The sequence below is a fragment of the Mus musculus genome, chromosome 18 (genome assembly GCF_000001635.26).
Source record: "Mus musculus strain C57BL/6J chromosome 18, GRCm38.p6 C57BL/6J".
NCBI lineage: Eukaryota > Metazoa > Chordata > Mammalia > Rodentia > Muridae > Mus > Mus musculus.
Genome location: NC_000084.6, coordinates 57,903,622 through 57,917,355, shown reverse-complemented (window position 1 = coordinate 57,917,355; position 13,734 = coordinate 57,903,622). Strand labels below are relative to the sequence as shown.

Here is a 13,734-nt window from a genome sequence, read left to right as displayed (position 1 = left end):
AAGGCCTCTGTGGTCTAGACACTGGAGGAGCCGGGCAGGATCAGCAGTCTTAAAGAAGAGGACTCAGAAAGTTATTCATGGGCAAAACTCTGAAACCTCCACCTCCTTCCCTACCTGGCTCTCAGAACTCTGTTAACAAGGACACACAAACAGCTTAAAATATTCATTTCTGAGAAATCTAATCAGATCAAAAACAAAGCCTTTAAGATGTCTTAAATTCTATAAAGAATGAGCAAAGCCACATTAATCCACAGTGAGGACTTGATTGGCAGACCTCAGCACCAATGCCCAGACAGCTTCCTTGCCAGGGAGCATAAGAGCTACACTTCAGATGCATCTAAGAACCCAACGAGTGAAAAAGGAAATAGTGAGAAAGAAACTTCAAGTAAATCTAATTTTGGGGAACACTGATGAAGGCTGAGATAGATACAAGCTACAAAAAGTGTGTGTGGTGGGGATTATTAGTTCTAATAAAACAAAAAAGCCAAAAAGAAAAAAAGAAAATTACACTGTGTCCACCTTGTTTAAAGTCATAAAAATAAATGCTAAATATAAATTATCAAAGTAACACCATAAAATATAATTGAAGTGCAAAAAGAGGGACAATAACATCTAAGCAAGAATGAGATCACATGGCCAACAGTTTTATAAAGTCAACACACAACAAGGAGGTAACAAAGCAGCTGAACACTGAGCCTGCTGCCTGTGGACAAGAAAGCAGACATGGAGAATAAAGCACACACTGGTTCTCACAGCAGATTTTCACCAACTCTCTTCTCTGTGCCATGTTTATTATAATTTCATAAAAACTCAAACTCACATGCCTATAATCTCAGGACTTGGGGGCTGGGGGTGGATACAGCCAGAATCCTTGAGTTATAGAACATTGGGGCTATACAGATAAATAAGTAAACAGCAAAAACCAAACTTGGACTAAAAAAAGAACTTCAAAGAAATCCAATTAATTATAAGTGCATGTGAGTTTTTGGTGGTTTAAAATTGTGACTTTTGTTCATATCTTTATTGATGTTACACAACTCACAAGAGAATAATTTCTATTTTTTGTCATACTTGACATCAACTGCCCAGAATACTCTAACATTAAAGACTGTCTACAGGGCTTGCATTCCTCTATCCCCTTCCCCTTCACATGCAAAGCTGTGATCTCTGGGATGTCTTTACTCTTGAAAAAAAGGCACAGTAGATGGGCAGGCGCCCAAACAGCAACACAAGGAGCATTCAATCTTTAGTCTTAATAAAATGACAAAGATAGACCTCAAACCAGCCCTATCCTGGCCAGGGATGGTGTGGTTACCTTTAATCTCAGCACTCAGGTAGCAGAGGCAGACAGATCTGAGTTCAAGATTAGCCTGGTCTACACAAAGGCAATTCCCAGGCAGCCAGAGCTATACAGTGAAACCCTATCACAAACAAACAAACCAACCAACTTCTTATGAGGGTCAATTCCCAGCACCTACATAACAGTTCACAACTGTCTGTAACTCCAGTGCCAGGGGATCTAATGGCCTCCTCTGGCCCCTGCAGCACCAGGCACACAAATGTTGCACAAACATACATACGGGCAAACATCTATACATAAAAAATTTTACAGAAACTTATAAATAGGTATACAGCATGGTTACAAAGAGAAAACAAATTAGTTGACAGATCCAAAACCTACAAAACCTTTTTCGAAAGAAGGTAATAACTCTGCTATGACCTGGTTCTGAATAACTAGCTGTTCAAGCCCACCCAGGGTACTCCGTAGTCCTCCATACAGAACGTACTGGAGAACGATAGGTTCAAGAGTGACGGACTTAGTGAGCAGAATGGTACCCATCACCTACCTGAAGTTTTTCACATGGTCCTCCACCCCAGAAAGACGGATTGAATGCTGCAGTGCACTGAGGTAAGTCAGCGCTTGTGTGGAGGATCCCCAGTTCACATCTGTGGGGAAACAGCGTCATGTGGGGTAATATCAATGGCAAACAATTCAAATCCATGAGACTGACAGCAAATTGAGTAGAATTTTCATGTTAAAAATGTAAAATAAACAACTCTTCTATAACCTCACATAATTCCAGGATATAGTAGAATAAGACTACCATCAGGCCTGTTGTTGCACTTGAGAAAAGGCATAACTTTAAATAAAGGCTTGACAATGAATGGCACTGCAAACGTGCACGTAACTCAAAACAATCTCTTAGCAACAGTGGCGGAGGACCTGAAGGAGAGGGGCAGATGAAGGTACGGTAAATACACTCAAGCTATTTAAACATGGAAATGTCCTTTCCTGCTGAATGAAAATGTTGAGCCTTCAATGATTTTAAACATATTAAAATATGCTTCATAGGTACTTTAGAGTAATAACTTATTCTAGAAGTTAAAAACATAGTTCCTTTGTCCATTCATTCTAGAGCCTCCATCTGAATCCAAAGCTCATCATTTCATGTAAATGTTTCATAAGAGTGTTTCATCACTGTTTAAAACGACTGTATTGTAACCATTCATCTTCTGGTTTAACCAGTGAACCAAACTTTCCTAACTTTTTTTGACAGATCTTTTTTCTGTATTCTGAACCAATCCTAATAGCACTTACCCTCATAACCTAGACATGATAAATGTGGAAAGTGGTATTCACTAACTCTCAGTTTAAGAACAATTATATTTACATATTTTAGAAAACCTATATCTTTCCAATCCTTGAATTCCATGCTACATAGCAGTTCTAAAACAAGAGGCAACCTACACACATCCGAGCAGTAGTTACGCAGTGCTGCAAAGCTGCAACTTTAAAGAACAATTTTAAAACATACTAAGTGCAACACAACATTAGTATAGTATTTTTCTTAAAATAAGGTCAGTCATAATTAATTCATGGGTTAGAATGAAATTCTATAGGAACATTTTAAAATAGTTTACTGATGCTAAATGTTGTTCAAAAAGAACAAAAAACTTATTTGAAAAGAGGGTATTTTCAATTTTACATGTGAGACCTTTTCAAATATACAAAGAATGCTTAAATAAGAAAAGTTACATTAAAAACTTGTAAATATTTTCTAGCTTACAATACTACAAGCAAAAGTCTACTGACCTGGTTTTTTGTAAGTAACATAAATGTACAGCCCAAGGACTATCACATATGTGAGCAACGCAGCCCACCAGTTAATGACAAACATCACTATGCAACAAAGAATTGCTCCAATAAGGGAGATCCACATGTTGTAGTATTTGAATGCAGGACGCCATCCTAACAATGACAGAAAGAAAACATTTCTCAGATCTCTCTGCCTTATTATACAGTGGTGCTTAATCATGTATAAAATAGCTTTCTTTATGGCTGCCACACCCAGATGACTTTACACACTAAATGCAAGGGTAATCCCTAAAACAGTAAAGTCAATGATTGTTATTGAACACAACTGGTGTTGATAATTCTTAATGACTGAAAACAATATTTTCCTATTAGTGCTCTTCTCAGACCTTCAGTCAATACCATCTTTTAAAAATTGAATTCAACCAACCACAGTGAAAACTAGAGAAGCAGCACACAGAGGAACGACTTCATTCTGCCGCTTAGTGGGGCAGCTTTATGCTCTAGTCTTCAGCATGAGACACACTTAGGTTGTAATAGATAAATAAAACATTTCAAGAAACCTACCCATCTCATGAAATCTAGGTGTAAACTCACTCATACGTTTCCATTTGGTGTTTATGAACTTAAACTACTCATAAAATATTAAAAGATGTTTTAAACTTGTCACTAATAGCTAAAAAATTTTTTAATTAATTCAATAAATTTTAATTTTGAAAGTAAAACTGAGGCTCAAGCATGTATGTTCATACTTCTTCTGAGAACCCCACATGATTTAGCCTGGTCCAACAAACTTAAATGCTTCTGTACTTTCTACACATTTACTGATTTTCAACCCTTGTCTGTTCATAACAAAGAGCCTCATGGTCCTTTTTCAGTTAATAAAGCCCCCTTATGTTAGGATTTCACAGAACTCATTGTGTAAAACACTCGCTGGGGGCTGGGGCTTAGGTTCATAGGAAACTGTGCTTGTCCAACATGAAGAAGCACCAGGCTCAATTCTTAGTACCGTGGTGAAATAAGGACAATGCTCTGAGAAACGAATCAGGTAAGCAAACAGTAAAGACATTTTTAAAATAGGAAATAATTCTTTAGTATGACAAATGTTGTTGTCAATGTTCTGAAGGAAGTGACAGCGAAGGGAGTAAGAGCTTGTCATTGGTGCACTTCAGGGTAGAGACCTTGAATTTGAATTTGACGTAACAAAAAGAAAACACTTTAATGAACAAAATTCATACAAACCAAATTTTGGAATCGGGAAAATTTGGTTTCCTCTGAAATAAAAGCTATTAATACATACAAATTCTTAAAATGTAAAATCACCTGGAGATTTTGCAAGTGATGCATGGAATACTGAAAAGTTGATTAAGGCATACGATGCAAGGAAGAAATTAGAGATAATTGGAGCAATAACGTTCAATTCAGCTGCAAAAAAAGAAAAAAAGAGAGTTAATGGTATTTAAAATGTCAAAATTTGAAGTACTTCTAATTTTTAAATAGCATCATAACACCGTTAAATCTACTACAGATTGATAACTTATATTGCGTGTCACAACTGATGGCATAATTGGACTTTCACAGTCAACTAATTTGAGTGGCTACACAAAATTCTTCATAAAGTCTCTTGTTATCTTAGCAGTGACGGGTCTATAACTCTACATATGCCTGTCAGAGACACCACCATTCTTGGGGACACCAGCATCCTCTTCCTTACACTATCATCATATGTAGTAGTGTGTGCCTATAATCCTATTCCTTACAAAACAGAGGCAGGACCATCAGGAATTCAAGATTATCTTTGGCTACAATAGTGAATAACAAGTCAAACTGGGCTACATGAATTAGGAAAGGGAAAGGGAAAGGGAAAGGGAAAGGGAAAGGGAAAGGGAAAGGGAAAGGGAAAAGGAAAAGGAAAAGGAAAAGGAAAAGGAAAAGGAAAAGGAAAGGGGAAAGAAAAGGGAAAGAAAAGGGGAAAGAAAAGGGAAGGGGAAAGAAAAAGGACGGAAAGAAAGAAAAGAAGAAAACAGAAAAAAAAAGAATATAATTCCTTCTAGCCCTAATTTTTACACAGTGGCAGTAAGTTTAATAAATAATATCAGGCATTACTATCTGCAATATTTTACTTTGATTAGAAAGTGACTTAGTATACTAAATCAAGGCACATTTTGTTAATAATGTAATATTCATGATTGTAGGTAACACTATAAATATATCAAAACCTACATGATATACCATTCACAGAACTAACCAATCAGGATGAATCCCAGTGCAATCAGAAATGTTAAGATGTAACCACGAAGCGGTTCATTATTTTTCCCATAACCTTTAGCAAACATCTGGAAAGCTGGGTAGATATTGTCCTTACATAGAGCCTAACCCAAGGGAAAAAATAAAAACATTAAAACAAAACACATGAAAATTAAGATGTACAAATTTGCAAACAGTTAAAGTAGGTTAATCAAGAATGAAGCTCAAGTCTTTCATTTCTGATACTTTTTGTTTCCTGTCTCTCAGTGTTTCACCTACAGACTATAAAGAACATGTAAATAGTTCAAACAGCTGAAGGGTAGTTGGTTTGTAACACTGCTAAAGATTTTGTTTGTCTTACCCTCATCCCATGTTGAAACTCTATGAAAAATCAGAAAAGCAGACATTCAAATATAGTAAAAACAAAAACAAAAACAAAAAAACCCCTAAAAGTTGGCATTACAATACAGTGTACCTATGGCTTTAAGAAAACCAACTCCAGGGCTAGCAAGATGACTCAGCACTGACTAATCTTCCAAAGGTTCTGAGTTCAAATCCCAGCAACAACATGGTGGCTCACAACCACCTGTAATGAGATATGACGCCCCCTTCTGGCCCGTCTGAAGACAGCTACAGTAGTGTTCTTATGGATAATGATAAATCTTTGGGCAGGAGCAAGCAGGGACTGAGCAAGTGGGACTGACTGACTGACCGGAGCTAGCCGGATGGACCAGAGCAAGCAGAGGTCCTAAAATATTCAATTCCCAAGAATCACATGAAGGCTCACAACCATCTGTACAGTTACAGTATACACATATAAATAAAATAATAAATAAGTAAATCTTTAAAAAAAAAAGAAAACCAACTCCAAATCTGAAACTTAAAAAGATGAAAAACCCTAAGTATAAAGTTTAACTAGTTTTCTTCAAATCTTAATAGATATTGCCTTAAAAATCATATTAGATACCATTACTATACTTTCTGGCTACAAATACAGTATTAAGAAGGCTACAAAAATCAACATTTATCTGATATGGTAATTAAAGTAATTTCCTAATTAGTATTAGATGCTTAATGATCACTACAGGAAGCAATATTCATCCTAGCTATCACTTCATCTTCTATAAATTAATGTAATACGAGCCACATAAAACATTTAAGTTGGCATCATGCTAACTGAAACCATTATCTACTAGTCCTAACTTAGAGTCTTACACTGCACTCCTAACCCTGACAATAATCCTAAACCTTTATGTTAAGTATGCCAAAACTCAAAACCTATTTCTATCCCTAAGATATTTTTATCATTTTCAATTATATATGTATGTCTAAAGATACAGCAGATTATATACACCCTATGTACATAATGGAAACTGAATTTGGGTCCTCTGCATGACACTGTACTGGTAAGCAGTCTCTCCAGACCCTCCAGTCATCCTTTCTAAAAGGACACTTCAAGACATATACCTTGACAGCAGGAAAATGCAACAATGTTTGAACAGTCCTACATAGCATTTATACAAATAAAATTTATACCAATCTTGATATATGTATATACAAACAAACACTTTCAGATAAAGGTAATTTATCTGAATATAACAACAATCTAAAATTTGAAATATTATTTTAACATCTCCTTCATTAAAAGTAATATGAAAATATTTACCTGAAATATTTTGGGAGCACTCACAAGAGATGCTAGTGCTGACGAGAGCGTGGCTGAAAAGATCCCTGCAGAGATCAAGGGTGCAAATCCTGACACCATGCTCATCACCTTAAAGAAATGACAGAACAGAGCGTAGTCACAATGTGAAGTTTCTAATAAAGGAAATTAATACTAGAAATAATCTGAAAGGAATCTGGTAATAGCAATGAGAAGTAAATTACAAATTATTAAAGTAGGTCTACTACTAAAACATCCTTAAAGGCGTGCGCCACCACCGCCGGCTAACTCCTGGCTTTTAATCATAAAGGTTCAGTATGTATCTCCTAAGACACAAAGACTTATGAAAAGTATAACTGAAGCCATTAGTCCAGCTTATCTGGCCTTTCCTTCACAGTATCCCTATGTTGTCAGCAACCAAACTGCCTCAACTGACCCTATTTTCTTGATCATTTTAAAATGGTTTTTGTTTGTTTGTTTTTAAACCAGCTCTCAAAAATGACTGCTACTATTTGGTGAATGTGTTTTCTCAATATTTGTAATATATGGTTTCATACCTTCTTAGTTTTTAATTTATTTCTTGCCATTCTCTGAAGCGCTTATCCTATATCCTGTGATGTGCTCTCTCCATTATATAGCCCATTTCTCTCGTTCTAGAAATATGATGGTTAGATCTAGCCACTAAGTCAGACTAAAGTTAAGCTCTTATCAAAGTGTATTACATCAAGATAGTTTATTTGTATGGGCTATCAGTATTGTAGATATGAAGTTATTTTTAAGTATGTAACAGTTAAATGTAAAAATGTTAAACCAAAAGGTTATGATATAAATTCTATTCTGCTTCTAAATAACCTGGGATACAAGAAATTATAATCAAATCACAATTAACCATACACTGATAAATGATGAAGGTGGGTGATACATTACATTCATTACATTGCTTTGCCTGTGTGTTATGTCCAAACATTTCCCCACATGTGTGTGCACTCCTCCTCCCAGACTCAGAGTTAGGCCTGAAAACTTTAGACTCAATTCTCCACAAGCATTGTCCTTTGCACAAACCACATCAGTGCCCTACGCTTAGAATCAGACAATACTACGTAAAGAGCCAACTAGACTTCTGCCTTTCCAGCTTAATATTTTCCCTCAGCACTTCCTAAAATTTAATTGTAAAAAGGAGTAGAAGGACATGGTGACACTAAATGAAAATAGTGGTCACATCACTGTTGTCCACAACATATAGCAGTCAAGATGATGGGCAAGATGGCTCTCCAAATGCAGCGCTGAATGGAGGGAAGGAATGGTAGCGTGAGCGCGCAGACGTGCATAAACACAGTGACCACGTCCAGGATAAACAGAGGGTTGGGAGAGACCACGTATGAGGAGCTATGACTGACAAGAAAAAAAAAAAGAGGCAGCTCACACTTTGTTCATCATACAATGCATAAGTCAAATGCTTCACATGACATCAAAATAGATATACAAGATAAAACATATGTAATTCAAAATTTAAAACCAGTAAGATATCCTAAAAGCCTCTACTTCCTTGAGTGTGAAGTCATATATATATGAAAATTAGCATTGAAAGTGGGGCTTGTATGGACTTCCTAACAGCCCTCTGTGGTGGCCTGAATGAGAATGGCCCTCGCAAGCTCATGCATGTGTGTGCAAAGCTCCCAGCTGATGAAATGTGTGCAAGGGTTAGGAAGTGTGTCCTTTTTGGAAGCCGTGTGTTGCTGGGGTGGGCTTTGAGTTTCAAAAGCCTACATAGTCCCAGAGTCTGTCTCTCTCTGCCTGCTGTCTGAAGGTCAGGAATTAAATCTCTCAGCTACTTCTCTAGCAACATGCCTGCCTGTTCACCACAATGATAATGGATGAAGTCTCTGAAGCTGTACTCAAGCCCCCAATTAAACACTTTCCTTTATAAATGCTGCCTTGGTCACAGTGTCTCTTCAAAGCAGCAGAACACTAAGGTGACATGTAGCTTACATACTGCTTAGTTATTTATACTCTGTTGACAATGCTCACTTTATTTTTTTTTTCAATTAGAAACTGATACATTTATTTTTGTAAGTGTGTACTTTTTTAAAAGAATGGCAATTTACTTGAAAGGAATTTGTAGCTGGAAATACTACTCATTAAGAAAACAAAATTACCCTGAGAAGGACTCTTAAATTTACCAGTATTTTCAAAGTCCCTCACTAACCATGAAGGACTGCCTTTGAGATGAAAGCATTGTTAATGTAGGTAACAATGCTCACTTTATAAACAGCACAGGATTTATATAGGATTGCCCCATCACCAGCATTGTGTATTTTTTCCCACAGCATTTTTTTAATAAGTTTTCCTTATTTAAATTAACACAGAGCTTGACTCAAATGTGTCTGTAAGAAAGATCATAAAGAACACAGCTTTTTATTTCCAGGAAACACAGAAATCTGACTAGCACTTAAGTAACTGGGTAGAGGCCAATATTTGTATCTTTTTTTTTTTTTTTTTTTTTTTTTTTTAGATAGGGTTGCTCTGTATAGCTCTGGCTTTCCTGGAACTCACTCTGTAGACCAGGCTGTCCTCAAACTCAGATATCCGCCTGCCTCTGCCTCCCGAGTGCTGTGATTAAAGGCGTGCATCCACCACGCCCGGCTGCATAAATATTTATATTTCTACCATATTGCCAAATCTCGTGACTAGAAAATACAAATTTGTATCATATAACTGAATCCAACACTTACAAACTACAAATAAATTGCTTGAAACTATACAATGGAATATTAAATGTCATCAAACTGCACTTTATTTAGAAACTTTATTTATAAAGTTGTATTATAAATATTTACATATTATAAATAGTAATGTAAGTCCAACAGTATGCAGACTCTCACTAATCTTTTAATTATGGATTGGTAACAAAATCTCTATTTTTTTACTTGGGATCTATAGAAATCCACAAATATACAATTACTATTTTGTATTACCCTCTTAAATCTATATATGTATGTATGTCTGTTTTGATCATCTTAGAACATTACTTACTCATACTCTAAGACTAATAAATCTGACAACTAAAACTTCATTATGGTATCTTTTCCAAGAACAGCCCTGGGTGTCCTTCCTGAGGTACTGTCCAGCTTTTCTCAACACCGGCCTGCAATGTGCATGGGAAGAGCTGAGCTTTCTGCCAGGAAGGCCCAAGCACTTAGTAGTCTTCCCTCCGTGGCTCTGAGACAACAAGCGTACAGAACTACACTGGGGTTTTTACATGCCTTCTGGGAAGCAAACTCATGTTCATGTGTTCCAACTAAGCCGTTCCTCTGCCCTCTCTTAACAGAGGTAAATAATAAAGAATTAGCAGTCTCCAAAAACTCAATTCTCTAACTTTTATGCATCTATTCAAAATAAAATTCTCTTGTTAAATGGTGGTTTGGTACAGCATACACCTACACAGACCATACCTAATTAATTAGTATTACTATTAGTACCTAAATATTAACACACACACACATTGAGAAAAGGTATCATGTAGTCAAAGTTGATCTCAAAACTTGCTACATAACTAAGGATGACTGAAGCTGTGATCCTCCTATCCTACTTCCCAAATGCTGGGATTACAGGCACGTGCCACCTCACTCCGCTTGTGTGCTGCTAAGGACTGAGACCAGGGCTTTGTGAATGCTAGACCAGCACCTACCAACAAGCCACGTACCCAACTCTATTGATCAGTGTACCCTAACAGTTTATTTATACAGAAACAATGAGGGTACTACTAATTACTAGGAAGCTAAAATTGCTAGAAATATTTTGGAAGAAGTTAATCTGACTTCAGGACTTACTATATATAACTAGATGAATCAGGACTAACACTGATGAACAAACAGACCCAAAGCTCAATGGTATAGAGCAGAGAGAACCCAGAAACAGACCAGACAAAATGACTTTTATGAAGGATGCTTGTTTCATGGCTTTCTAAAATAGTATAAAATAGTAAACCCATATGCTACATGTATACTCACTATACACTACTAAAAAAGTCTAAGTGTCAAGGGCTGTGTTTTATTCCTGAATAGTTTAAAGTTTATTTACTCTTCTGTGTTTTTCCATTTGCCTAGTTAGTAACAACAGGGTTTAGTAGGAGGGGCAGAAAGTAACAACCATCTCCCCTAATGTAAACTGACATTCTGAATGGCCCGATTTCAGGTGGTCTAATCCTTAAATACAGAATGTCTATATAATATAAACTCAATGCTCACCTGAAAGTTGTTCATTAGCCCGTAAGAACAAGTATTGCTCTCACAATAAGAGAAGTCAAAGTTTAGTTTGCAGGCTGCAGAAGTACAGTTTGTCAGCTCTGTTGTAATGGTATCATTAACATTGCCAGTGGCATCCCGAACAACACACGAACCTGAAGCACAAGCAACAATGAGAGTAAGTCATATCTGCACTCCTCTTCCAATTAATTATACATCCAGTCATGGAGAAGTCACAGTACTGTCTAGGCTCACACTCAGAGCATACGCTGCACTTATAGACATATCTTTACTATCAATGAGTAAGACAAGTTTGGAGGTGACTGAAATTTAAGTAATGAACTTAACCTTCTATTTTTTTATTTTTAAAGTGTTTCCACAAATGCAGGAAAACCTTGTACAAACATTTCAATGCCTAGATGGGCTACCGAACACTTGGCTGCTTTTTTTCCCCTCTATCTTTCACCCATGCTGGCAAAAGCACCTTTCCCTCTCCATGCACCTGAGACCTTTCAGCACTGGAGAGAGACAAGAGCCCTGGACTCCATCAGCTCACGTGCAGTCACACTTTCATGTCCTTCCTGTGCCTGGCTTCTTTGGGAGACAGTCGCTGCCTATGCTTGGCTGGGCACACTTAAGGGAGAATCCTGCTTCTGTCTACTGAGCATGAGGGTCACACACAGTGTGGCTGGCTGCACCTGAGCAAGAGGATCACACAGTGTGGCTATGCCTGACATTTCTGGGTGATAAAGTTTCTGTTGGTCTGAACTCGTCACAAAACCATGGTACAGCGCTTTCACTGGCCCTCCTGCGCAGCAGAGGGGCAGGCACTGCTTACTTAGCACAGGTGGAAAGAAGATAGCATGAGGTCCAACAACTAGAGGGTCAGACATGTCAGACATGTCTCCTTGGCAACAAATTATTTTAAAAATTGGAACATAATGTTATTCCATTAGTTAAATTAAAAACAAATTTTATTTAGTTCAGCTACATAATGTAAGCATCCTTGAAAATTTTAGGGAAACATAATTTTGTTAATCAAGTATGCTTATATACATAGCTGTTTTCTCAAACAAATTTAAGAATTATGTATTAAGAATATGTTATATAGGAGAAGAGGTATGGGGTGTGAGACAGTCAGAGGAAGGACTGGGAGGGGGATAAAGACTAGATTGTAAACAAAATTAAAGAATAAGAAAAAAGATTATATCATATCCAAAATCATTTTTAAAAGGCAATTTGGCCCATCAATTAGCATTTCTAGCTTTTGTTCAGTTAAATTTCAAAATTACACTAAGAGATAGCTATAAAACTTGAAAATAGAGTTCTGTTGCTACTTCTGAACAAAACAATTTTTAAATGTGGCAAAATTACAGTATTTTTACAGAATATGCATGGAAACATCTGATCATGAAACTAATAAATTCAAAACTTATAATTTTGTTTGAAAATGAATTAGATACATGTAGAATAGGGTTCAAATGATTGTCTGGGCCTCCCAATTCTTTAAAACTTTATTTAATATTAAAGAATAATAACAATAACTAGCTTAACAAAGCAATGAATTCTATAACTTTTTTAACCAAAAAATATTGGAATAGTAAAGGCAGAAAATGCTGTAATAATACTTATGCTATGAACATCACAAAATTTCTAAGACACATAAAGAAACAACGGCTATTTACCCACAGACACTGCAATTCCTATGTAAACCACTGTAGTAATCAAAATGGCTAAGAGTGTTCCTTTGGGTATGGCTGACTGAGGATCCTAAAAGACAAGAAGACATTTTTAGTCTATCTTTAAAAATAAATGCACGCATAGCATTTTTTTTTACAGTACTTCATAATACTTACTGCAAGATCACCTGAGATATTTGCTCCAGCTAGAATACCAGTTGCAGCAGGAAAAAAGATGGCAAATACAGAGAAGAAAGTCTCTTCTTCTCGAAAATCCGGCCCAAAGTTCTCATTAAATATTTCAGCTACAGAAGACAAAATATTTTGGTAATTACTAGACAATAAGTAAGAGCAAAATAACTTAGGTCAAGAGTAATCAGTATATATGGTCTCCATACAATTGCTCATTCTTACTTTTTATGCTAATTCGGTTATCAGTGTTCCTGTTTTCTGGTGTGAAGGAACAGTTGGTAATCAAATGGTGATCTAATCTTTGTTATATCCTACTTTTTTGGTACCTCTTACTAGTACTTTAAGGAACCTCCAAACTTAATTGCTATCACTAAGTCAAACAAAAATCACACATATAGACTACTACCCCACTCTCCCCTAAAGAAAACAAACAAACCAAAACCACATCACCCCTAAAAAAGGAGGAGGATGCCTGGAGCCAGCTGGTCCTACTCTCTACCACCCACTCCCACCAATTTTTAACACAGCCTTCCCTATTTCCTGAGACAGATATTTTTACCTAAAAATTAAAAGAAATAGTCTACAGGAGTAATGAAAAATTAAAATGTGACAATC

The 13,734-nt window shown here is 36.5% G+C and overlaps 1 protein-coding gene across 4 annotated transcripts in view; it reads right to left on the bottom strand.

Moving 5' to 3' along the window:
- The window catches only part of Slc12a2 (solute carrier family 12, member 2), a 68,310-nt gene that overhangs the window by 29,466 nt on the left and 25,110 nt on the right, over positions 1-13,734 (bottom strand). For all 4 annotated transcript variants that reach the window (XR_001782351.1, XR_001782352.1, XM_006525732.3 and 1 more), the window contains exons 8-15: positions 13,105-13,232; positions 12,934-13,018; positions 11,252-11,403; positions 7,008-7,115; positions 5,343-5,466; positions 4,418-4,519; positions 3,095-3,250; positions 1,848-1,947 (exon numbers count right to left, since the gene is read on the bottom strand). Coding sequence is in view for 2 of the 4 variants with exons in the window: in XM_006525732.3 (XP_006525795.1) it covers positions 1,848-1,947; positions 3,095-3,250; positions 4,418-4,519; positions 5,343-5,466; positions 7,008-7,115; positions 11,252-11,403; positions 12,934-13,018; positions 13,105-13,232 (955 nt within the window). In the remaining 2 variants the exon portion in view is untranslated. The remainder of the gene's footprint in view (positions 1-1,847; positions 1,948-3,094; positions 3,251-4,417; positions 4,520-5,342; positions 5,467-7,007; positions 7,116-11,251; positions 11,404-12,933; positions 13,019-13,104; positions 13,233-13,734) is intronic.